Raw genomic sequence first — 23,667 nt, forward strand, 5'->3', positions numbered from 1 at the left:
GTTCACCTGATTTAGAATTCCTCACAATCAAATGTCAACCGCATTATCTTCCAAGGGAATTCTCTTCGATTATAATCACAGCCGTATATATTCCCCCCCAAGCAGACACATCGATGGCTCTGAACAAACTTTATTTGACTCTTTGCAAACTGGAATCCATTTATCCGGAGGCTGCATTCATTGTAGCTGGGGATTTTAACAAGGCTAATCTGAAAACAAGACTCCCTAAATGTTATCAGCATATCGATTGCGTAACCAGGGCGGGAAAAACCTTGGATCATTGCTATTCCAAATTCCGCGACGCATATAAGGCCCTGCCCCGCCCTCCTTTCGGAAAAGCTGACCACGACTCCATTTTGTTGATCCCTGCCTACAGACAGAAACTAAAACAAGAAGCTCCCACGCTGAGGTCTGTTCAACGCTGGTCCGACCAATCTGATTCCACACTCCAAGACTGCTTCCATCACGTGGACTGGGATATGTTTCATATTGCGTCAGACAACAACATTGACGAATACGCTGAGTCGGTGAGCGAGTTCATTAGAACGTGCGTTGAAGATGTCGTTCCCATAGCAACGATTAAAACATTCCCAAACCAGAAACCGTGGATTGATGGCAGCATTCGCGTGAAACTGAAAGCCCGAACCACTGCTTTTAATCAGGGCAAGGTGACCGGAAACATGACCGAATACAAACAGTGTAACTATTCCCTCCGCAAGGCAATCAAACAAGCTAAGCATCAGTATAGAGACAAAGTAGAATCTCAATTCAACGGCTCAGACACAAGAGGTATGTGGCAGGGTCTACAGTCATAAACGGATTACAAAAAGAAAACCAGCCCAGTCACGGACCAGGATGTCTTGCTCCCAGGCAGACTAAATAACTTTTTTGCCCGCTTTGAGGACAATACAGTGCCACTGACATGGCCCGCAACTAAAACATGCGGACTCTCCTTCACTGCAGCCGACGTGAGGAAAACATTTAAACGTGTCAACCCTCGCAAGGCTGCAGGTCCAGACGGCATCCCCAGCCGCGCCCTCAGAGCATGCGCAGACCAGCTGGCTGGTGTGTTTACGGACATATTCAATCAATCCCTATCCCAGTCTGTTGTTCCCACATGCTTCAAGAGGGCCACCATTGTTCCTGTTCCCAAGAAAGCTAAGGTAACTGAGCTAAACGACTACCGCCCCGTAGCACTCACTTCCGTCATCATGAAGTGCTTTGAGAGACTAGTCAGGGACCATATCACCTCCACCCTACCTGACACCCTAGACCCACTCCAATTTGCTTACCGCCCAAATAGGTCCACAGACGATGCAATCTCAACCACACTGCACACTGCCCTAACCCATCTGGACAAGAGGAATACCTATGTGAGAATGCTGTTCATCGACTACAGCTCGGCATTTAACACCATAGTGCCCTCCAAGCTCGTCATCAAGCTCGAGACCCTGGGTCTCGACCCTGCCCTGTGCAACTGGGTACTGGACTTCCTGACGGGCCGCCCCCAGGTGGTGAGGGTAGGCAACAACATTTCCACCCCGCTGATCCTCAACACTGGGGCCCCACAAGGGTGCGTTCTGAGCCCTCTCCTGTACTCCCTGTTAACCCACGACTGCGTGGCCACGCACGCCTCCAACTCAATCATCAAGTTTGCGGCCGACACAACGACGAGACGGCCTACAGGGAGGAGGTGAGGCCCCTCGGAGTGTGGTGTCAGGAAAATAACCTCACACTCAACGTCAACAAAACTAAGGAGATGATTGTGGACTTCAGGATATAGCATAGGGAACACCCCCCTATCCACATTGATGGGACAGTAGTGGAGAGGGTAGTAAGTTTTAAGTTCCTCGGCGTACACATCACAGACAAACTGAATTGGTCCACCCACACAGACAGCGTTGTGAAGAAGGCGTATCAGAGCAACCTCAGGAGGCTGAAGAAATTTGGCTTGTCACCAAAAGCACTCACAAATTTCTAAAGATGCACAATCGAGAGCATCCTGTCGGGCTGTATCACCGCCTGGTACGGCAACTGCTCCGCCCACAACCGTAAGGCTCTCCAGAGGGTAGTGAGATCTGCACAACGCATCACCGGGGGCACCTACACCACCCGATGTCACAGGAAGGCCATAAAGATCATCAAGGACAACAACCACCCGAGCCACTGCCTGTTCACCCCGCTATCATCCAGAAGGCGAGGTCAGTACAGGTGCATCAAAGCTAGGACCAAGAGACTGAAAAACAGCTTCTATCTCAAGGCCATCAGACTGTTAAACAGCCACCACTAACATTGAGTGGCTGCTGCCAACACACTGACAACACACAGCCACTTTAATAATGGGAATTGATGTCAAATATATCACTAGCCACTTTAAACAATGCTATCTAAATATAATGTTTACATACCCTACATTATTCATCTCATATGTATATGTATATACTGTAATCTATATCATCTACTGCATCTTTATGTAATACATGTATCACTAGCCACTTTAACTACGCCACTTTGTTTACATACTCATCTCATATGTATATACTGCACTCAATACCATCTACTGTATCTTGCCTATGCCACTCTGTACCATCACTCACTCATATATCTTCATGTACATATTCTTATCCCCTTACACTTGTGTCTATAGACTCTATAGGGTAGTAGTTTTGGAATTGTTAGCTAGATTACTTGTTGGTTATTACTGCATTGTCGGAACTAGAAGCACAAGCATTTCGCTACACTCGCATTAACATCTGCTAACCATGTGTATGTGACAAATAACATTTGATTTGACATGAGTAGCAGGACGTTGAAATTTTGCGCGATATTTTTAACAAAACGTTGAAAAAATAGTCCCGAGCCCTAAGAGGTTTTAAGTTAAAATAAATGTTCATTCAGTATTGTTGTAATTGTCATTATTACAACAACAACAAAAAATGGCAGATTAATCGGTATAAGCTTTTTTTTGGGTCCGCCAAAAATCGGCATTGGCGTTGAAAAACCATAATCGGTCGACCTCTATTCTATATTAATGGTTATCAATTAATATTTAACTAATAGTAAGACATTTCTGTCCTACTAGTGTCTGTGTTTTTATGGTCTCCACTCTCGTTCCCTGCAACTAGTCTGGGTGTATGTTCACTAGAGATGGCTTGAGCTGACAAAAATGAGTTAGACTACATTACATAGACAATAATGTGTTTTACTAGAGATGTTTTAGGAGTAGAACAATCCCTAATTGTCTCAAAATCATCCTTGCAACTGGGAAACTAAGCCAGGGTGGGGTTAAGACAACAACCCCGTGCAGATAATGACTGGATGAACCCAGAGTGCCTTATGATGCCTCTTGGTCTGCATGGGAGGGGTGGAACCAACCATGACGAAGCATTTTTAGTGTCAGCTATATATAGTACTCTGCATTTGTGTAAAGGTTAGGTTACTCGGTCCAACACTCAAGGGTGTGGGGTCGACCAGCCTCATTATTGCAATAATGAATCAATATTTTAAAAAGCTGATTGTTTGAAGAAATGACAAAGTCTCTCTCAGTATGAATTTCCACGACAGTACCCCTCCCTCTGTCCCACCTCTAAGATGATACCATCCACATTGATCAAGGTCAGTTTTGAGTCCTACATCCTAAAACTTGTATACCTGGATCCTTAAGGCATCCGCATCCTTCCCAGCGGAAACAGTTCGGAAGAGTTCATGCATATATTATGACAACATTTTGTGACGTTTTTGTTTGTTTCGGACTTTGTGAGCTTTTTTGGGCTGTTCAGGCACACTACATTTTTTTTCTGGAGTCAAGCCGAAGTTCGGAACTAAAGTTTTACACCCCTTCCTTGGTAGGTAATTCTTCAATAAAGTCTGTTGTCATTCAACGAGAGACTACTCGTTTTCATGCACATTTTTTCCCTTGAGATACCCTAGTAGATGGAAAAGTAATTAAAAGATAACTACAGTCGTCCAATTACCCGGCGGCATCTTGTGTGGCCGTAAGGCCTCCTCAAAAAACCCATGCCTTGCAGCTAAAGTGACATTTGTGCCCTTGGGCTGAATATGATAATTATAATTCCCTTCTGCCAATCGTCGTGCTCCGAAGCATCTCTCACTCACATGGCTCTCTCAGATATCTCAATTCTTCTTAACTAATGCCCGTCACGTGATCGGGTCCTTCTCACAGGCCACGCAGCGCCGAAGTACAAGTGAAGACAGACACATCAGGATGCAACGAGATGCATCGAATTCCGAGGCACACTTTGAAGATGTTTGAAAAACTGTCCACATTTACTTTTCCTCAGCCAACAAGTTGAGTAACGAACTGCAAAATCACTAGCTTATGTTAATCTACTATCCCCCATAGTAGAAAGGTTTACCTATTCTATTGGTCAGCTTGTTGTTCTGTGCAAGAAATAAATATTCCAAACAGACTCTGGCACAGTTGTGCGGCATTGATGCCAAATTCATACAACCACTGTAGCCTATAAAAACAAAGCAAATGAGGCTGATGCAACAGATAGATGGCATAAGGAAGTGGTGTAAGAATCATGATTATTTGCATCAATCCAGTGGCCACTTGTTTTGAAAACACCATCAGAAGTGTGCTACTGAAACACCACTAGCCAAACACAACATGCTGTTTGGTGCACACCTGGATTAAAGTGTTACTAGACAAAACAATCTACATTTCTCAGATTTTTCCAGACCTCAAAAATGGTCCCCTGATGTGGTTTAAGAATTGTATTGGACTTAAAGAATATTTTTTTTTCTTCTATTAATTTTTTTAACAAGTGTGATTTTGAGAACCTGACAAGTTGAGGGAAATCACAGTACTCCCTGTTTGTATTTTTTTTTTGCCGTGGTATTGTTTTGATATCAAGTTTTGTGTTTTCAAATTCTGCCTTATAGAGGATTTTGCAGAGAATAACTCATGGCACTTTGAAACCTGCGAGAAATACATTTTGCACTTTATTTTAACATTCTCTTGCTTTGCTGTTTACAGTAAATATATCCAAATCAATGTTAGAACACGAGGGCATCCTGATTTAAAAGATGGCTAGTCATTATTGGCCTGGTTCTGTATGGAATGCAAGCACATTATGGGACACAGGCCATGTCATTATCAATGATTTAAAAATATATATATAAAACAAATTGTTGCGACTAAATCATGTGCTGGTGCCACAAGAGTTAGTAGCACCAGCACCACCAGTTGAAAAAAGTTACTTCAAAACCTTTTAATATGGCATCAAAACATTTGCCCAGAAACGCAAACACTCAGCCCAAATCTGTCTCTTGGTCCCTGTGCTCGAAAGAAACACTATACGGGCCACCCTGTACGTACGTATAGTGTTTCTTTCGAGCACAGGGACCTAAATAAAATACAAATCGCATAATTAAAATCACAAACATGATCTTACGATAGCTAAGGACATGTTGACGACCATAAACATTTTTTGCAGGCAGGCAGGCAGGCAGGCAGGCAGGCAGGCAGACAGCAGGCAGGCAGGCAGACAGACAGGCGCACACACACAGACACACAGACAGACAGACACACACACACACACACACACAGACAGACAGACAGACAGACAGACAGACAGACAGACAGACAGACAGACAGACAGACAGACAGACAGACAGACAGACGCACGCGCACACACACACACACACACACACACACACACACACACACACACACACACACTGGTGTTCTAAATTCCAGACCTTAATTTGATCAGGAGGTTTACATGGAATACTCTGACACAAACTGACCACATACACACACCCACTCCTGCACAGAAAAATGTACTTTGCATGCCATTTCCAGCACAGAGTATTCTGCTTTCTCTGTAAATTGCTCAATTGATATAAATTGTGACTGGCTCCTCATGGGGCTATCAGCACACACTTAAGTAAACCACTGCAATTTGTGTCTCTGTGTGTGTGTCTCTGTGTGTGTGTCTCTGTGTGTGTGTGTGTGTGTGTGTGTGTGTGTGTGTGTGTGTGTGTGTGTGTGTGTGTGTGTGTGTGTGTGTGTGTGTGTGTGTGTGTGTGTGTGTGTGTGTGTGTGTGTGTGTGTGTGTGTGTGTGTGTGTGTGTGTGTGTGTGTGTGTGCGTGTGGTCAGGATGCACTCGGCCACAGTCTACACCCTACAGCTGAATCATGGAATTCCATGCGTGTGTGTTCATTCAGATAATTCACCCAGCCAAACAGTATCCCCTATGCTACTGCAACATGTACAGTAATTCATTTGTGTCCCTACCCTGAGAGAAACTGACTCCATGAATTCAATTATTTGCCCTGTTTTGAGAATATTTATTAAAAACCATAAAGTCGCAACGTTGTTTTTTATAAGCCCCGTCTCCACAAGCACTCAGAGTTAATACAATTTGTGTAATGGAGGCCCGGATCATATGACCTACACTTTCCTCCATTACCCACAACCCCATGCCATTTGATCTGCATTCTATTTAACTGCCTTCTCTCTGAAAGGAAGAACATCATTATTGGCATGTCCAGAAACAACTCATAGCCCTTACTTCCTTGGGCAATTCACATGGATCTGAAATAATGGGAAAAGTGTAAGCAATGTGGTTGTAGCTAGCTCCACCTTGCCCTCTGAGTTTTGTCAATAACATTTTGGATTTATTTTTTAATGCATTATTTTGATATTGCATATATACACAACTATTTAATTCATATCTACACATGCCTAGGGGTTGTTTCCAGACAGGGACATATCTTAGCCTATATGTTTGTAATAGACAAACCTCAGCACCTACTTTACTAAGGTGAATTTGGAGTGCAACAGATATGCATTGTCAAAAACGGGGCACATAGATTCAGTGTTAGATAGGGAGGAAACTGATCGTGGAACTGTGCTTATGGGCAGCTTTACCTCAAGCCAGCCTCAAAGTGATCACAATGAGCGATCTTCCCGGGATCGATCAGACAGGGCTAAATGGATTGAAGAGGGCTAATTGAAAAGGCTAATATCTACTGCCTGCTTACATGTGTCTGCTTAAATGATCTCAGTACCAGCGGAGGGAGTATAGGGAGTGATCAGACTCCACACTGATTCAACTGGCCGGGATCAATAATGCTTAGTGCCTGGGGCAAGGCATCACCAATTACTTCCCTCCTCCCTTCCTTACTGGGAAAGAGGTGGACAGATGAGAAGAAACGTGCACACACACGCACCTGTATGCATTATCACACACACACACACATACATGCAAACATGCACGCATGCGCACACACATCACCGCCAACAGCTCTGATGCCAGTGCTTCTCTCTGAAAGCTTAGCAGAGGCCAAAATTCACTCAAGCATCCGTTAGTGAGCACAAAGAATATACACAGTCAGAGTGGACCACCAAATGTTATGGTTCTCCATTTTTGACCCAATGGAGCTCATTTCAGTGACCCGGTCACAGCAAGGCCAGGTGCTTATTGACTCCACCTGGACTGGGTTGGTACAAATGAGTACATATGGAACCAATGAGATCAATGATTGCCTGAATGACCCAGTGCTATGTGCCAATGTGGAGCTGTGGTATAGGGTGATAAGATCAGCTGTATTTAAAGAGTATGTCACTGACTGGGGGAAGTAGAGGACACACATTTATTTATTTAACCTTTATTTAACTCGGCAAGTCGGTTATGAACAAATTCTTATTTACAATGACGGCCTACCCCGGCCAAAACCTAACGACGCTGGGCCAATTGTGCCCCGCCCTATGGGACTCCCAATCACGGCCGGTTGTGATACTGCTCGAAATCGAACCAGGGTATGTGTGACGCATCCTGCGCCATGCAGTGTTTTAGATTGCTGCGACACTCGGGAGACCATAAATACAGAGCTCTCAAGCCATAAATCTGATTTTGACAAGCAAAATATGCCACACATCTTAATCCTAAACCGTGATAGCAGTCTAAATACATATCATGTGATTGTTCAACAGTTTTATTGCCATCACTTGGCCATCTAAAGCAGTGTTCACATTGTTGCCACCTTAGCTTGCTACAAACAGAAACTTCTGAGTGATAGGAAACACAAGCACCACCACCAATCAGCCTAAACCACTGAGACATGACGAGCATAGCTATGTCAGCAAATGACTGCTGTCTGAACACAAACACAAATACGATTTGGTCACTTGTAACTTGCTGTTTGGACAGTCAGTAGTCCAAAACAGATTTGAGCAATAAGGCCTGCCGTATGAGCAAGGATTTACCAGAGCACAGGCGTCAAACTCATTCCATGGATGGCTGGGTGTCTGCAGCTTTTCACTCTTCCCTTGTACTTGATTTGTCCATTAAGGTCACTGATTACTTAAGAACTCCCCTCACCTGGTTGTCTTAGGTCTTAATTGGACACAAATTGAAAGGAAATAACAACAACCAGCAGACACTCGGCCAGCCATGGAATGAGTTGGACACCCCTGAACTAGAGACTACCACCCTGCCCAGAGAAAACCCTTAACTTGGGGAAGTCCCGGGGTGGTTCACTTACGCTCTGTATGGAGTTGCAATTTATAATCCAGTTCACCTCCTCCAACAGAGGTCAACGACCAGAGAGCTAGGTATCAAACTATAAGACATCTATTGGACACACGCACAAACAACCAACCAAAACATGTTTCAGAGTCAAGATGAGAAGTACTTTAAAATGGCAATAATGGAAATTTGTCCTCCGTGCTAACTGATGGACAAATCTGACGATTTTCTTGTTTATATTCTTCAAAGTGTACGTGAATTACTGTACTAAATTTAGTCTCTGGACACGTGGGACATCAACATTTTGGAGGGTCTTTTTTTTCAAAGTCATGAAAAGACATGTTCAAATGATCTGATTTTAATAATTTGGTATAAAGATTGGTTGGACAAAATATCTACAAAAGGGAATATAAAAGGCACGATTCACAAAAATAGTTTTTTTGTGTGTATGCTTGGTGCACGTGTGTATGGATTTTTAAATAAATATAGCCTTTTGTAGATATCGGTCCAGCATAAATTGTAAAGATTTGATGGGAAAAAAACTCCAGAAGATAAAAAAAATGTCCAATGTGTCCACAGACTAGTTGTCTATTCTACGACAATAATAACATGTGTATGAGGCCTGTATATCCACTTGTACTAGCTGTGCTGACACCAAATTTCATTTACACCCAACAGCAAAAAAATGATGTGGCACATTTCGATATTGTACTAAATATAGTAAAGGACGTCAAGCGAAAGTGAAAGAGAAATTGAGATATTTATGTGTAACTCACTGCATCCATCCTCGTCGCTGTGATCTCCACAGTCGTTGTCCCCGTCACACTGCCACTGGGCCGGGATACATGTACACTCCCCAAACGCGCTCACTGCACACGTGAAGTGGTTGCGCCCGCATGAACACTCCGCACTGCCCAACACGCCTGGAAAGAGACAGAGAGAAGACGGAACCGGGTTAGGAAAATGCTAAAAGAATACACTTAGAGGACATGCTTGTATAGCAGAGGTGGTTTGGTTGACTATTCTCTTGCGATGAGTAACTTTGCCTGAGATCTGGTTTCCCATCTACAGATTAAGCCTAATCCTGGGTTAAAAAGCATGTTCAATGGTGAATCTACAATGAAATAGATTTTTAGTCTGGGACTAGGCTTAATATTTGTCCGGGAACCAGGCCCAAGAGCTGTGGCCTTTGAGCCAAAAAGTATGCCCACCACTGTTTTAGTTAAATAGGCTAACACAGCCTTGAGTCAAACCATAACAACAAAAAAAAAGTTACCTACTGCTCCTATGACCACAGACCATATCAAGATCAATATATCGGAAGGAAAATATGCCATAGCAGAGCTGTGAGATATGCTTATGAAAGCCTCAGCAGCCTCATTCACTCATGTAGTCTGACTGTCATAAACCCAATGAGCTGTATGTTAAAAGCCTGGTAGCCAAGACTGGTGCATTTATACACTTCATCTATCCTGAACACACACACCAAATAATGATATTACGCACAGCAGAGGAGGATGTGTGTGTGTGTGTGTGTGTGTGTGTGTGTGTGTGTGTGTGTGTGTGTGTGTGTGTGTGTGTGTGTGTGTGTGTGTGTGTGTGTGTGTGTGTGTGTGTGTGTGTGTGTGTGTGTGTGTGTGTGTGTGTGTGTGTGTGTGTGTGTGTGTGTGTGTGTGTGTGTAATGGATATGTTTTCAGCTGGGGCTGAATCACAGTCTTGTGCTAAAGTAGTACAATAAATATATCTGGCCTTCATTTCACTGGCTTCCATTATGTTAAGGCGATCTGTGTGAACACTGTACGCAAGTGAGAGTGTGTACCCATGCGTTTTGTGTGTTTGTGTGTGTGTGTGTGTGTTTGTGTGTTTGCATATGGACATGAGAGTTGCGATGCCTCCTGAGATGCTTTTAGCCCCTTTGAAAGAGGCTGACAGCTTCAATGATAAATGGGTGAAGTGTGTGTGTGAGATGTTTTCCACTGAGAACCTTCAAGAGTGTGTGTAGTAGGCTACACTAAACAATATTAAGCCATAAAAAAATACCCCAACTTTATAAGAATCTCAGCAAATCGGGTCCAATTACAGGGAGTGAAAAAAGCCTCCCATTTCTATCTCTCTTTGAACTCAGTTAAAGACTGTGTGTGTGTGTGGTTGGTTCCTGGCCTCTTCACAAAGGCATCAGTCAACCCAGGAGAGCCTGGCACCAAACACACACTAACCTTCAGAAACCTCCCACAGCACTAAATTAATGGCCTCTCTTTTCATTTCTCTCCCTCTCTCCCTTCCTCTCTCCATTTGCCTACCCTTCTCTTCTGTTTTCTTTTCCTTCATTCTCGGTCTTGCTCTCCCACCCTCTCTTCCCAAAAGCTTCTAACACGACAAAGACAAAAAATGTCTGGCTCCTTCTCGTTCTAATCTCTCCCCTGAGGCGTGTGGTCCCTCCTTAGTGTCTCCAGTCCCTGTCCCTTTCAGACACATAGAACAATGGACCAAGCTAGAACTAAGGCCCTAATGACTGATGACAAAGACAGAAAGCCTGAAAACACTGTTCCTTTCTTACCCCTTAGAATCTAGATCAGACAAGGAATTATCTGGAGCATCATACAGACACACACACGAACACGCTCACGCACACAGACACTACTCCTCTTAGACTTGATCAGGTCGAAACTAATACTGTTCATTTGGGTTGGTGCATGCCGATCAATAATTGAATCTATGCTAAATCTACATGAGTGTGTATGGGTTTCCATGAGCAGGGTTATATATGCAGGTCTATATGAATGGCTTTCTAAGTGAGGGTTTATGTTGGACTAAATTAGAGCCTTGTGTCTAGAGTTGGCAGAGCAGTCATGTCACATGGAGCCACATGAGAGAGGCTGCATTTGTCAAACATGCTTTAAACAGCACAGGCCACTTGCACTGAGAAGACCTATAAAATGACAGGGTTCAATACAAAAACACACAAACTTGCGTGTGTTTTTGAATACACACACACACACACAGAAAATGAAACCACGAGTGGATTCATTAAACTCAAACCATATGAGTGAACTGTAATAGCTGTGGTTAGACATACAGGTAACTGCAAAAATAAAGAAAACACCAACATAAAGTGTATTAATAGGACGCCAGAACAGCTTCAATGCACTTTGGCATAGATTCTACAAGTCTCTGGAACTCTATTGGAGGGATGCGACACCATTCTTCCACATGAAATTTCATCATTTGGTGTATTGTTGGAAACACGGTCTCAGGCGCTGCTCCACAATTTGTTCAACTGGGTTGAGATCTGGTAACTGAGATGGGGCATTTGGTTTACATCAATTTCATACTCATCAAACCATTCAGTGACCACTTGGATGGGGCAATCAGTGCCCTGTGGATGAGGCATTGTCATCCTATGGGGGCATAGCCAAGGTAGACAAAATAATGGCCTGCCCAGCATTTTTATATATGACCCGAAGCATGATGGGATGTTAATTGTTTCAATGTATCAAGTTTTGTATGTCACATGCACAATTACAGTGAAATACCTTTGTTTCAAGTTCTAACCCCAACAATGCAGTAATCAATAACAATGTAATACTAAAAACAACAAGGTAGAACAAAAACACACAATATATAGTAATAAGAAATAAAAAATAACATGATAAAGTAAGTAAGCATACTATATACAGGGTCAGTCAGTTCCAGTACCATATTTACAATGTGCAGGGATACTGGAGTGATGAAGGTAGATATGTATAGGGGTAAGGTGACTTGGCATCAGGATATATGATAAACAGAGTAGCAGTAGCCTATATGATGATTGTATGTGAGTGGCATAGGAACAAAAGCTGTTCAGGAGCCTGTTGGTGTCAGACTTGATGCACCGGTACTGCGTGTCGTGTGGAAGCAGAGAGAACAATCTATGGAATCTATGGCTAGGGTGGTAGTAGTCTAATGATTGTCCGGGCCTTCCTTTCACACCACCTGATATAGTGGTCATGGATGGCAGGGAGTTCGGCCACAGTGATGTACGGGGCTGTCTGTACCACACTCTGTAGCGCCAAGTGATCGAGGGCGGTGCTATTGCCATACCAAGCAGTGATGCAGCCAGTCAAGATGCTTTCAATGGTTCAGCTGTAGAACTTGTTGAAGATTTGAGGGCCTATGCCAAACCTTCTCAACCTCCTGAGGGGGAAGAAGCACTGTCGTGCCTTCTTCACAACTGTGCGTGTATGTGGACCATTTTATGTTCTTAGTGATTTGGACACTGAAGAACTTGAAGCTCTCGACTAGCTCCAATGCAGCCCTGTCAATGAGGATGGGGGCCCACACTGCCATGTCACCGACCTCCTCCCTGCAGGCTGTCTCATCGTTGCCGGTGATCAGGCCTACCACCATTGTGTCGTCAACAAACTTGATGATGGTGTTGGAGTCGTGCCTGGCCACGCAGTTGTGGGTGAGTACAGGAGGGGACTAGGCACACCGCTAAGGGGCCCCCGTGTTGAGGGTCAACGTGGCGGAAGTGATGTTGCCTACTCTCACCACCTGGGGTCCGGGCCGTCAGGAAGTCTAGGATTAAGTTGCAGAGGGAGGTGTTAAGTCCCATCGCCCTAAGCTTGGTGATGAGTTTGGAGGGGAAATTGTGCTGAACGCTGAGCTGTCATCAATGAGCCGCATTCTCACGTAAGTATTCCTTTTATCTAGGTGGGTGAAGGTAGAGCAATTATGGTTGTGTAGTATATTGATCTGTTGGGGCGGTATGCAAATTGGAGTGGGTCTAGAGTGTCGGGGACAGTAAAGTTAATGTGTGCCATAACCAGTCTCTGAAAGCACTTCATGATTACAGATGAGTGCTACAGGGTGGCAGTCATTGTGTCATGAAGCTTTCGAGTTCTTGGGAACAGGAATGATGGTGGTCATCTTAAAATGTTGGGATTACAGACAGGGACAAGGAGAGGTTGAAAATGACTGAATATACCTGCAAGCATTTCTGCACATGCTTTGAGAACGTGCCCCTGAATACAATCAGGCCCCATGGCCTTGCAAGTTTTGACCTGATTAAAGACTACTCACAACGGCCTCGGAGAGCGAGATCACCCAATCTTCTGGGTCTCACACCCAGCACAACGTTATTGTCAAAGCGTGCATAAAATGTATTGAGTTCGTCTGGTAGAGAGGCAATGGTGGGCAGATCACGGTTGGGTCTTCCATCAAAACAAATCAAATTGTATTGGTCACATACACAAACAGTTGAAGTCGGAAGTTTACATACACCTTAGCCAAAAATAATTAAACTCAGTTTCTCAAAATTCTGACATTTAATCCTAGTAAAAATTCCCTGTCTTGGGTCAGTTAGGGTCGCCACTTTTTATAATAATGTGAAATGTCAGAATAAGAGTGGAGAGAATGTTTTATTTCAGCTATTATTTATTTCATCACATTCCCAGTGGGTCAGAAGTTTACATACACTCAATTAGTATTTGGTAGCATTGCCTTTAAATTGTTTAACTTGGGTCAAATGTTTTGGGCCTTCCACAAGCTTCCCACAATAAGTTGGGTGAATTTTGGACCATGCCTCCTGACAGAGCTGGTGTAACTGAGTCAGGTTTGTCGGCCACCTTGCTCGCACACGCTTTTTCAGTTCTGCCCACACATTTTCTATAGGATTGAGGTGAGGATTTTGTGATGGCTACTCCAATACATTGTCTTTGTTGTCCTTTGGAAGTATGCTTGGGGTCATTGTCCATTTGGAAGACCCATTTGCAATTTGCGATGTTGCTTCAATTTATCCACATCATTTTCCTCCCTCATGATGTCATCTATTTTGCGAAGTGCACCAGTCCCTCCTGCAGCAAAGTACCCCCACAACATGATGCTGCCACCCCCGTGCATCACGTTTGGGATGATGTTTTTCAGCTTCCAAGCCTCTCCTTTTTCCTCCAAACATAATAATGGTCATTATGGTCAAACAGTTATATTTTTGTTTCCTCAGACCAGAGGACATTTCTCCAAAAAGTACGATCTTTGACTCCATGTGCAGTTACAAAACAGTCTGTTTTTTTTATGGTGATTTTGGAGAAGTGGTTTCTTCCTTGCTGAGCGGGCTTTCAGGTTATGTCGATATAGGACTCGTTTTACTGTGGATATAGTACCTGTTTCCTTCAGCATCTTTACAAGGTCCTTTGCTGTTGTTCTGGGATTCATTTGCACTTTTTGCACCAAAATACGTTCATCTCTAGGAGACCGAATGGGTCTCTTTCCTGAGCGGTATGATGGCTGCGTGGTCCCATGGTGTTTATACTTGCGTACTATTGTTTGTACAGATGAACGTGGTACCTTCAGGTGTTTGGAAATTGCTCCCAAGGATGAACCAGACTTGTCGAGGTCTACAATGTTTTTTCTGGGGTCTTGGCTGATTTCTTTTAATTTTCCCTTGATGTCAAGCAAAGAGGCACCGAGTTTGAAGGTAGGCCTTGAAATACATCTACAGGTACACCTCCAATTGACTCAAAGTTTGTCAATTAGCCTATCAGAAGCTTCTAAAGCCATGACATCATATTCTGGTATTTTCAGAGGTGTTTAAAGGCACAGTCAACTTAGCGCATGTAAACTTCTGACCCACTGGAATTGTGATACAGTGAAATATATGTGAAATAATCTGTGTGTAAACAATTGTTGGAAAAATTACTTCTGTCATCATGCACTTGCCAAAACTATAGTTTGTTAACAAGAACTTTGTGTAGTGGTTGAAAAACTAGTTTTAATGACTCAAACCTAAGTGTATATAAACTTCCAACTTCAACTGTATTTAGCAGATGATATTGCGGGTGTAGAGAAATGCTTGTCGTTTAATCCGTAATGGACTGTAGCACCTGCCACATGCGGCAGGCATCAGAGCCTGTGTAATATGATTCCAGCTTATTCCTATATTGTACTTTTGCTCGTTTGATGACTCTGCGGAAGTCATAGCAGGATTGCTTGTACTTGTTCCTGTCCTCGGCCATAGCCTCAGGGTTGTCTGTGATAGCCCTGTGTGAGGTAGCCCTATTCTTTGGTTTAGCGTGAACCTCAGTGTTGATCCAGGTCTTTTGATTGGGGTAGCAGCAAACCTTAACTGAGGGGATAACGTAGCCGATACAATCCCGAATGAAGCCGGTGAGTGAGGTTGTTAGCTCGATGTTATCGGCGTTGTTCCCAAACATATTCCAATCAGGGCTAACAAAGCAGTCCTATAGGATAATCTCTGATTCTGGAGACCATTTCTCAACGGAGCAAGTCATGAGCAATTCCTGTTTGAGCTTCTGCTTGTAAACAGGAAGCAGGAGTACGGAGTCATGATGACGGACGAATGACGGACGATGGAGGGCATTGTATGCTTGCTTGTGGGTAGAATAACAGTGGTCTAGGATTGTATCGCCTCTAGTAGCGAGGGAGACATGTTGATGGAAGTTCAGGCATCACGTGTCTTAATGATGCAGAATTAAAATTGCCAGTAACCGGAAAAGCAGCCTCTGGATGCATGTTTTCCTGCTTGGTTATAGCCTTGTACAGTTTGTTAAGTGCCAGCTTATTTTTCTTGTCCTTGTGGAATTTATACAACAGTAACAATAAGAGCTGAAAACTCCACTGGGAGGTAAAAGGGTCGGCATTTAACCATCAACTATTCCAAGACAGGTGAACAAATGGGACGACACCTTCACCACACTGTTTCCCTGACCCCTCTGACCAGTCGGCACAGTGAATGGAGAATCCATTGGATAGCCATTGGGGGTATCTTGTCCGAGAGCTATGTTTTGGAAAAGCAGAGAATATTGAAGTTTCGAGAGTCCCATTGGTAGCAAATCCGCAATCGGAGGTCATCCATCTTATTATTGAGTGAATGGAGATAATATGGAGGGAGGAGAATGGCTTGTTCTCCCTTTGACTTAATCTCGCTAGAATTCCCCCTCTCTTGCCTTTATAACGTCGGCATTTCCTCTTGGGTAGCCCGAAAATTGGGTTGGAAAGAGAAAGAGCCAAGGGCGAGTCATGAGTCGAAGTTGAAACTAGTATTGTCGTAAGTAACGGCCGATCTGATGTTCAAAAGTTGTTGGTTGTAAGAAATGACAGGCTTTCAGTACGGCTCCATCTTTAAGTCAATTGCTCAATTAACTCAGGAACCACACCTGTGTGGAAGCACCTGCTTTCAATAGACTTTGACTTTGATGTGGCTCTCTGCACAATCACTGCATGTTTTAGAACTACTGAACGTAACGCGCCAATGTAAAATTAGATTTTTTTATATAAATATGCACTTTATCGAAAAAAAACATACATGTATTGTGTAACATGAAGTCCTATGAGTGTCATCTGATGGTTAGTGATTCATTTTATCTCTATTTGTGCTTTTTGTGACTCCTCTCTTTGGCTGGAAAAATGGCTGTGTTTTTCTGTTGGTTGGGACCTAACAATCGTTTGTGGTGCTTTCGCTGTAAAGCGTTTGTTAAATCAGACACTGACTGGATTAGCGAGAATTTTATCTTTAAAATTGTGTAAAATACTTGTATGTTTGAGGAATTTGAATTATGAGATTTTTGTTGTTTTGAATTTGGCGCCCTGCACTTTCACTGGCTATTGGCGAGGTGGGACGCTACCGTCCCACATATCCCAGAGAGGTTAAACTGTACTTCAATCATATACCTTTGAATAATATAATTTTGGGGGGATCGAAAGATTTCTAAAATAATGTGTCTAAACTGTAATCTTTAATGGTGAAACTGCCACGTCCGTTTGGGATATGCTATTACCACAACAAAGTTATTGAAAACAACAAACACTTTTTTCTCCAACATCCATTGCACGCACGATAGAACAGCAGAATATTCACTGCAATTTCTTAATTATGTTTTTCTGCACGACACCTCACCACTGTTTTGTCAACAAAACAACAACAATAAAAGGTGCTGGGCAAACAGTGGTGCTGTTTCCCCTAATGTGGATTCCATCTTTAGAGGCGATTGTAAGATCAATACCTGAATGAACAGACTAGATGACTTTGTAAAAGACAGAAACCTCTCCAGGTACTTATCTTAAAAGGGAACACGCCATTCCCCCACAATTCATTGCCAGCCAGGCATTGTGGCACTGGTCTTTCAGAGGCACTGCCATGACAGACGGAACACAACGATCAGAGAGAGAGATAAGAGCTCACCTGGCTCTATGTGTGAGAGTGTTTGGGGGGTAAGCCAAACCCTCACTTCCTTCCATGCTGGGGTGTGTGTGTGTGTGTGTGTGTGACATCCTGCAAAGAGAAAACAGACCACTGACCACACACAGCTTTGTCCACACCTTTGAACGTGGTCGTGCATGTGTGTATATGAGCATAGAACCCTATAGAACCCTCAGCATGGCCAGAGCTAGACAGGTGGTCCTCCAGGGAAAACACAACCCATCACACAATCTACCACTACCTACAGCAGTCCACTAACACATAATGGGCTATTCTAGAATTGGCCATTTCATCTTTGGTGGAACTACAAGTCAAGAAAAAAGTTATTTCTACGACCACCTGTTTTCTTTCACCAGCACCCAATGTTAACTCATGTACCTTCTAATTTACTACTATATACAGTGGGGGGGGGTATTTAGTCAGCCACCAATTGTGCAAGTTCTCTCACTTAAAAAGATGAGAAATGCCTGTAATTTTCATCATAGGTACACTTCAATGATGACAGACAAAATGAGAAACAAAAATCCAGAAAACCACATTGTAGGATTTTTAAATGAATGTATTTGCAAATTATGGTGGAAAATAAATATTTGGTCAATAACAAAAGTTTATCTCAATACTTTGTTATGTACCCTTTGTTGGCAATGATAGAGGTCAAATGTTTTCTCTAAGTCTTCACGAGGTTTTCACACACTGTTTCTGGTATTTTGGCCCATTCCTCCATGCAGATCTCTCCTAGAGCAGTGATGTTTTGGGGATGTTGCTGGGCAACACGGACTTTCAACTCCCTCCAAAGATATTCTATGGTGTTGAGATCTGGAGACTGGCTAGGCCACTCCAGGACCTTGAAATGCTTCTTACGAAGCCACTCCTTCGTTGCCCGGGCGGTGTGTTTTGGATTATTGTCATGCTTAAAGACCCAGCCACGTTTGATCTACAATGCCCATGCTGATGGAAGGAGGTTTTCACTCAAACTCCCACGATACATGGCCCCATTCATTCTTTCCTTTAAATGGATCAGTCGTTCTGGTCCTTTTGCAGAAAAACAGCCCCAAAGCATGATGTTTCCACCCCCATGCTTCACAGTAGGTATGGTGTTCTTTGGATGCAACTCAGCATTCTTTGTCCTCCAAACACAACAAGTTTTTTCAAAAAGTTATATTTTGGCTTCATCTGACCATATGACATTCTCCTAATCTTCTTCTGGATCATCCAAATGCTCTCCAGCAAACTTCAGACGTGCCTGGACATGTACTGGCTTAAGCAGGGGGACACGTCTGGCACTGCAGGATTTGAGTCCCTGGCGGCGTAGTGTGTTACTGATGGTAGGCTTTGTTACTTTGGTCCCAGCTCCCTGCAGGTCATTCACGAGGTCCCCCCGTGTGGTTCTGCGATTTTTGCTAACCGTTCTTGTGATCATTTTGACTCCACGGGGTGAGATCTTGCGTGGAGCCCCAGATCGAGGGAGATTATCAGTGGTCTTGTATGTCTTCCATTTCCTAATAATTGCTCCCACAGTTGATTTCTTCAAACCAAGCTGCTTACCTATTGCAGATTCAGTCTTCCCAGCCTGGTGCAGGTCTACAATTTTGTTTCTGGTGTCCTTTGACAGCTCTTTGGTCTTGGCCATAGTGGAGTTTGGAGAGTGACCGTTTGAGGTTGTGGACAGGTGTCTTTTATAATGATAAAAAGTTCAAACAGGTGCCATTAATACAGGTAACAAGTGGAGGACAGAGGAGCCTCTTAAAGAAGAAGTTTCAGGTCTGTGAGAGACAGAAATCTTGCTTGTTTGTAGGTGACCAAATACTTATTTTCCACTATAATTTGCAAATAAATTCATAAAAAATCTTTAAAATGATTTTTTTTTAATTCTCATTTTGTCTGTCATAGTTTAAGTGTACCTATGATGAAAATTACAGGCCTCTCTCATATTTTTAAGTGGGAGAACTTGCACAATTGGTGGCTGACTAAATACTTTTTTGCCCCATTGTATGAGCGTATGTATGGGGAAATTACAGCAGAGCCAGCACCCGCAAGTCTACACCCACACAGGATCTTGGAAAGCTGATCATTGTAATATAGGGTCAACACACACAAACGATAACCCAACCCCCCAGGAGAGATAGAGAGAGGCATGGGCTTGAAAGATGGGCTTGGCTGAGGAAGGAGACAGAGAGATGGGCTTGGCTGAATTGGCTAGCTGAGTATGAACATTATGTGTGCGTGCGTCCGTGACCGATGTTTGGGGTGGGGAGTTCTGATTCCAGCGGTCTTTCTCCACAGCATACAAGGAATGCTGCTGAAGCCACAGTGTTTAAGTGTGTGTATGTGTGTGTAACCCTAGCATCTGGCCCAAGTCCAGTCCAGCACAAGATCCAGTACAGTAGTCTGCAATATAAGCCTCCTGTCTGGGCCAAGCCTCTGAACCCCTACGTGCAACCCAAACCTCTTCGGAGACTAGGGCCCCTCTCTGTGCCTTATCGATCACCCACTCCCCCTGCCTCAGACATGGACCCTGAAAATTAGTACACATGCTAACAGAGGGAAATCCACTCCAGCTATGAATCAAACAAGAATGAGGTGAAAGATGAGTAGAATTGGAAAGCGATAGGGAGAGAGCCATGGCAAAATTATTGTATTCCTTTCTGACTGATGATTGGAGAACAGTCTGGGTGCATCTCAATAGTCAAGTTGATTCCTCTTCTACTCTCCTTTCCTTCAACGTACTGATATAAAATAACCTGGGTATGTACAGTTGGTGCATCCAGTAGGCATGACCCCACTATACCTTGCTCCACTTTCCGGTCTTTGTGTGTCAGCACACATGAAGGAAATAAGGAGACGAGGGGAGAAGGCTACTTTAGGCCATCGAGACATGTCCCCTGCCTATAGCTGTCAGTTGTTGACTAGCTCTGAACACTGCAAAGTACAGTGTTCTTGAACAGCCTCTAGGAGCAGTGTGGGTTGACAGATCCTTCCTCTGGCCTAGCCAGTCACTCTCAGCCTGCTGAGTCTGTGAATGTGATCTCAGACTGAAGGGATACGTGTAATAAAATGGGATTACTCGATCCAGGCAAGCTGTAACTCACTTTATGGGCTCAGAGTGAGGCTGGATGAAAAGAGCAGATAGGGAGACCCACACAGATCCAATATCCACCATTAGAGCCATAAAGAAAGCCATCTATAGGGTTCAAACATTTATAGTAAAAATAATAACTGGGATGCATCTTGTCTATTCTCAATGGCTTTTAGGGATGGGCATGGTTAATAGAATATCCAGATATCCAAACGGATGTTAATATTCATTTGTAAATCATTTTTGTAGGCCTATTTTAACAATGCAAAAGCTTTGTCTCAATGAAATGCAACGCTTATGTACGGCGCTCTGAGCTACTGCTGCTTATCATGTCATGTGGCTTTGACAGTACATTGTTTATAGTTACTGTAGCCTACAAACTGAGGACGCAGAAAGTGGTTGTATTATTTCCAAGCTCATTTTCTCTCTCATGGGCTACGGGATATGAGTTGAATTTGACATGAAAAGGCATTTTACTTTCATAGCCCATTTAGCCATCCAGTCAGCCCTGACAACTGTATACTATTTTCCACACTTTAAATAGCAATTGGCCTAGTACAGGCGCGCACCAATGGCGGGTCCACAAGACCTGACACAGGTCAATGTATAACACTTACCAGAAAATGTATTTTTAAACATTTAAACATCAGACCGCTCTTTCACTGTTGCTGTTAGCCTAGGCTACTGTTAGCCAAAGATATCCGATATAGCACCCTGAAAACAACTGTGCACTGTCTGTCTGCTGTTGTGGCATTTCATTTTTTTTCATTACTATGCGGATATCTGGAAAGAAATGCAGGATATTATTCGAATAGCTAAATAATTTCAAATACCCATCACCAATGACTTGTAATGAAAAGTGCAGAATGGCCATGTAAAGATTGTGTAGAAGAGTCAGCAAGTCCATAACAATAAGACTTTAGTTCACGACATGGAGCTCATTACATTTGAAAATGTCTGAGTTTGCTAATATGAGTAGAGTTTGTATTTATTCAATTTGATTTTGCCGTTATTTAACCAGGTAGGCCAGTTGAGAACAAGTTGTCATTTACAACTGCGACCTGGCCAAGATAAAGCAAAGCAGTGCGACACAAACAACAACACAGAGTTACATATGGAATAAGCAAACATACAGTCAATAACACAATAGAAAAGTATATATACAGTGTGTGCAAATAAGGGAGGTAAGGCAATAAGTAGGCCATAGTGGTCGAAATAATTACAATTTAGCCATTAAACACTGGAGTGATAGATGTACAGAAGATGAATGTGCAAGTAGAGATACTGGGGCGCAAAGGAGACAAAGAAAATAACAGTATGGGGATGAGGTAGTTGGATGGGCTTTTTTAGATGGGCTATGTACATGCACAGTGATCTGTGAGCTGCTTTGACAGCTGGTGCATAAAGCTAGTGAGGGAGATATGAGTCTCCAGCTTCAGTGATTTTTGCAATTAGTTCCAGTCGTTGGCAGCAGAGAACTGGAAGGAAAGGCGTCCAAAGGAGGAATTGGCTTTGGGGGTGACCAGTGAAATATACCTGCTGGAGCGCGTGCTACGGGTGGGTGCTGCTATGGTGAACAGTGAGCTGAGATAACGCAGGGCTTTATGTATGGCTTGCAGTAGGGGACTGCTATCAGTACACCACTGACCTATAAAATAAGTGTCTCAAACAGGCACACATACACAAACACTTGAGCACAGGCAAACATTCTGCTGAGCGGTCTTCTTCAGAACAAGACTTTCCAGACACATCCTGTTTGTGGAAAGTCTTGTTCTGAAGAAGACCGGTCAGCTGAATGTTACTGGCTATTAGACGCCACCTTACAATGACCAATTTGTCATCATCCACCATGTTGTCACCCTGTCCTTCATCCAGACACTGGAGAACAACATCCTATAAGTTGATAGTAGTTCCTAGAAGAGTTTGGGCCTGGGTCAAACACGTGTTTCAGCCAGGGAAGATTTTTAGAGCGACTCATTCTGTCCGCAAAACAGTTTTCACAGTGTGTTAAGTTGGACAATAGATGGCTGTTTTGTAGACAGATGATGTGACACTTAGTAGCTCAAGATTGATTGGTGTGGGTTTTTAGAGTCACAAACGCACCCACTCAAATGTGCAAAATTGCACGTGTGAGACACAACAACAAAACCCACATTAAATTGTTGACTTGAAGGCAATACCATGCTAGAACCGAGGCGGACACCTGTGGTTGTGGTTGAATTCTCTCTCTCTGGCTCCTTTTTGGAAAGAGAATAAAACAGAAAACACAGACCCCTCCATTCAGTGTGATTTATCCGTATGGCCGAGCCTTCTTTACCGGCTGCAAAGGCCCCCTTCCGGGGTGCCCAGCGGGATGCCTGAAAGTGGTGTGTGAACCTCTCCTGTCTCCTTTAGCTGAAAAGGGAGGGATGAACAATGGCCCTCACAAGGCACTCACTCTGAACAATCACTCTCTTCGCTCTTTTTTTCCTCTAGCTCTCCTTCTCTTTCTTAAAACAACCCAAAGCTAGAAAAGCCCCATATTACTCATTCCTCATACCTCACTCCATCAGAGTATCATAGTTAATAAAACTACTTCCTTTGCTACCACCACCCTCTCCCTTCTTTTTCTCACTCCGTATCTCTCCTCTCACTGGTTCTTTCTCCTTTCCCATGTCCCACTCGCTCTCCTATGCCACCCTTTCTCCTCTCTCCCTGCTCCCACTGCCTTTCGTTGGCAATAGTGAGGAAAACAGACTGAATCGAAAGGAGGAACAGGAGAATAGAGGAAGGAGAGACTATGAGAAAGCTGCGCCTCACATTTTTCGGGGTTCTCAGGACCCCAAATGACCCTCCTATTTCCCAAATTGTCAAAAAGTGGATGACCACCCCTCCCCCACAAGCTCCATCTGT

At 43.5% G+C, this 23,667-nt stretch overlaps 1 protein-coding gene across 5 annotated transcripts in view; it reads right to left on the bottom strand.

The window, feature by feature from the left end:
• LOC118393626 (low-density lipoprotein receptor-related protein 4) overlaps positions 1–23,667 on the bottom strand; it is a 214,855-nt gene that overhangs the window by 116,317 nt on the left and 74,871 nt on the right. For all 5 annotated transcript variants that reach the window (XR_004827577.2, XM_035786476.2, XM_035786477.2 and 2 more), the window contains exon 2: positions 9,279–9,425. Coding sequence is in view for 4 of the 5 variants with exons in the window: in XM_035786476.2 (XP_035642369.1) it covers positions 9,279–9,425 (147 nt within the window). In the remaining variant the exon portion in view is untranslated. The remainder of the gene's footprint in view (positions 1–9,278; positions 9,426–23,667) is intronic.

This window comes from Oncorhynchus keta, chromosome 14, assembly GCF_023373465.1.
Source record: "Oncorhynchus keta strain PuntledgeMale-10-30-2019 chromosome 14, Oket_V2, whole genome shotgun sequence".
NCBI lineage: Eukaryota > Metazoa > Chordata > Actinopteri > Salmoniformes > Salmonidae > Oncorhynchus > Oncorhynchus keta.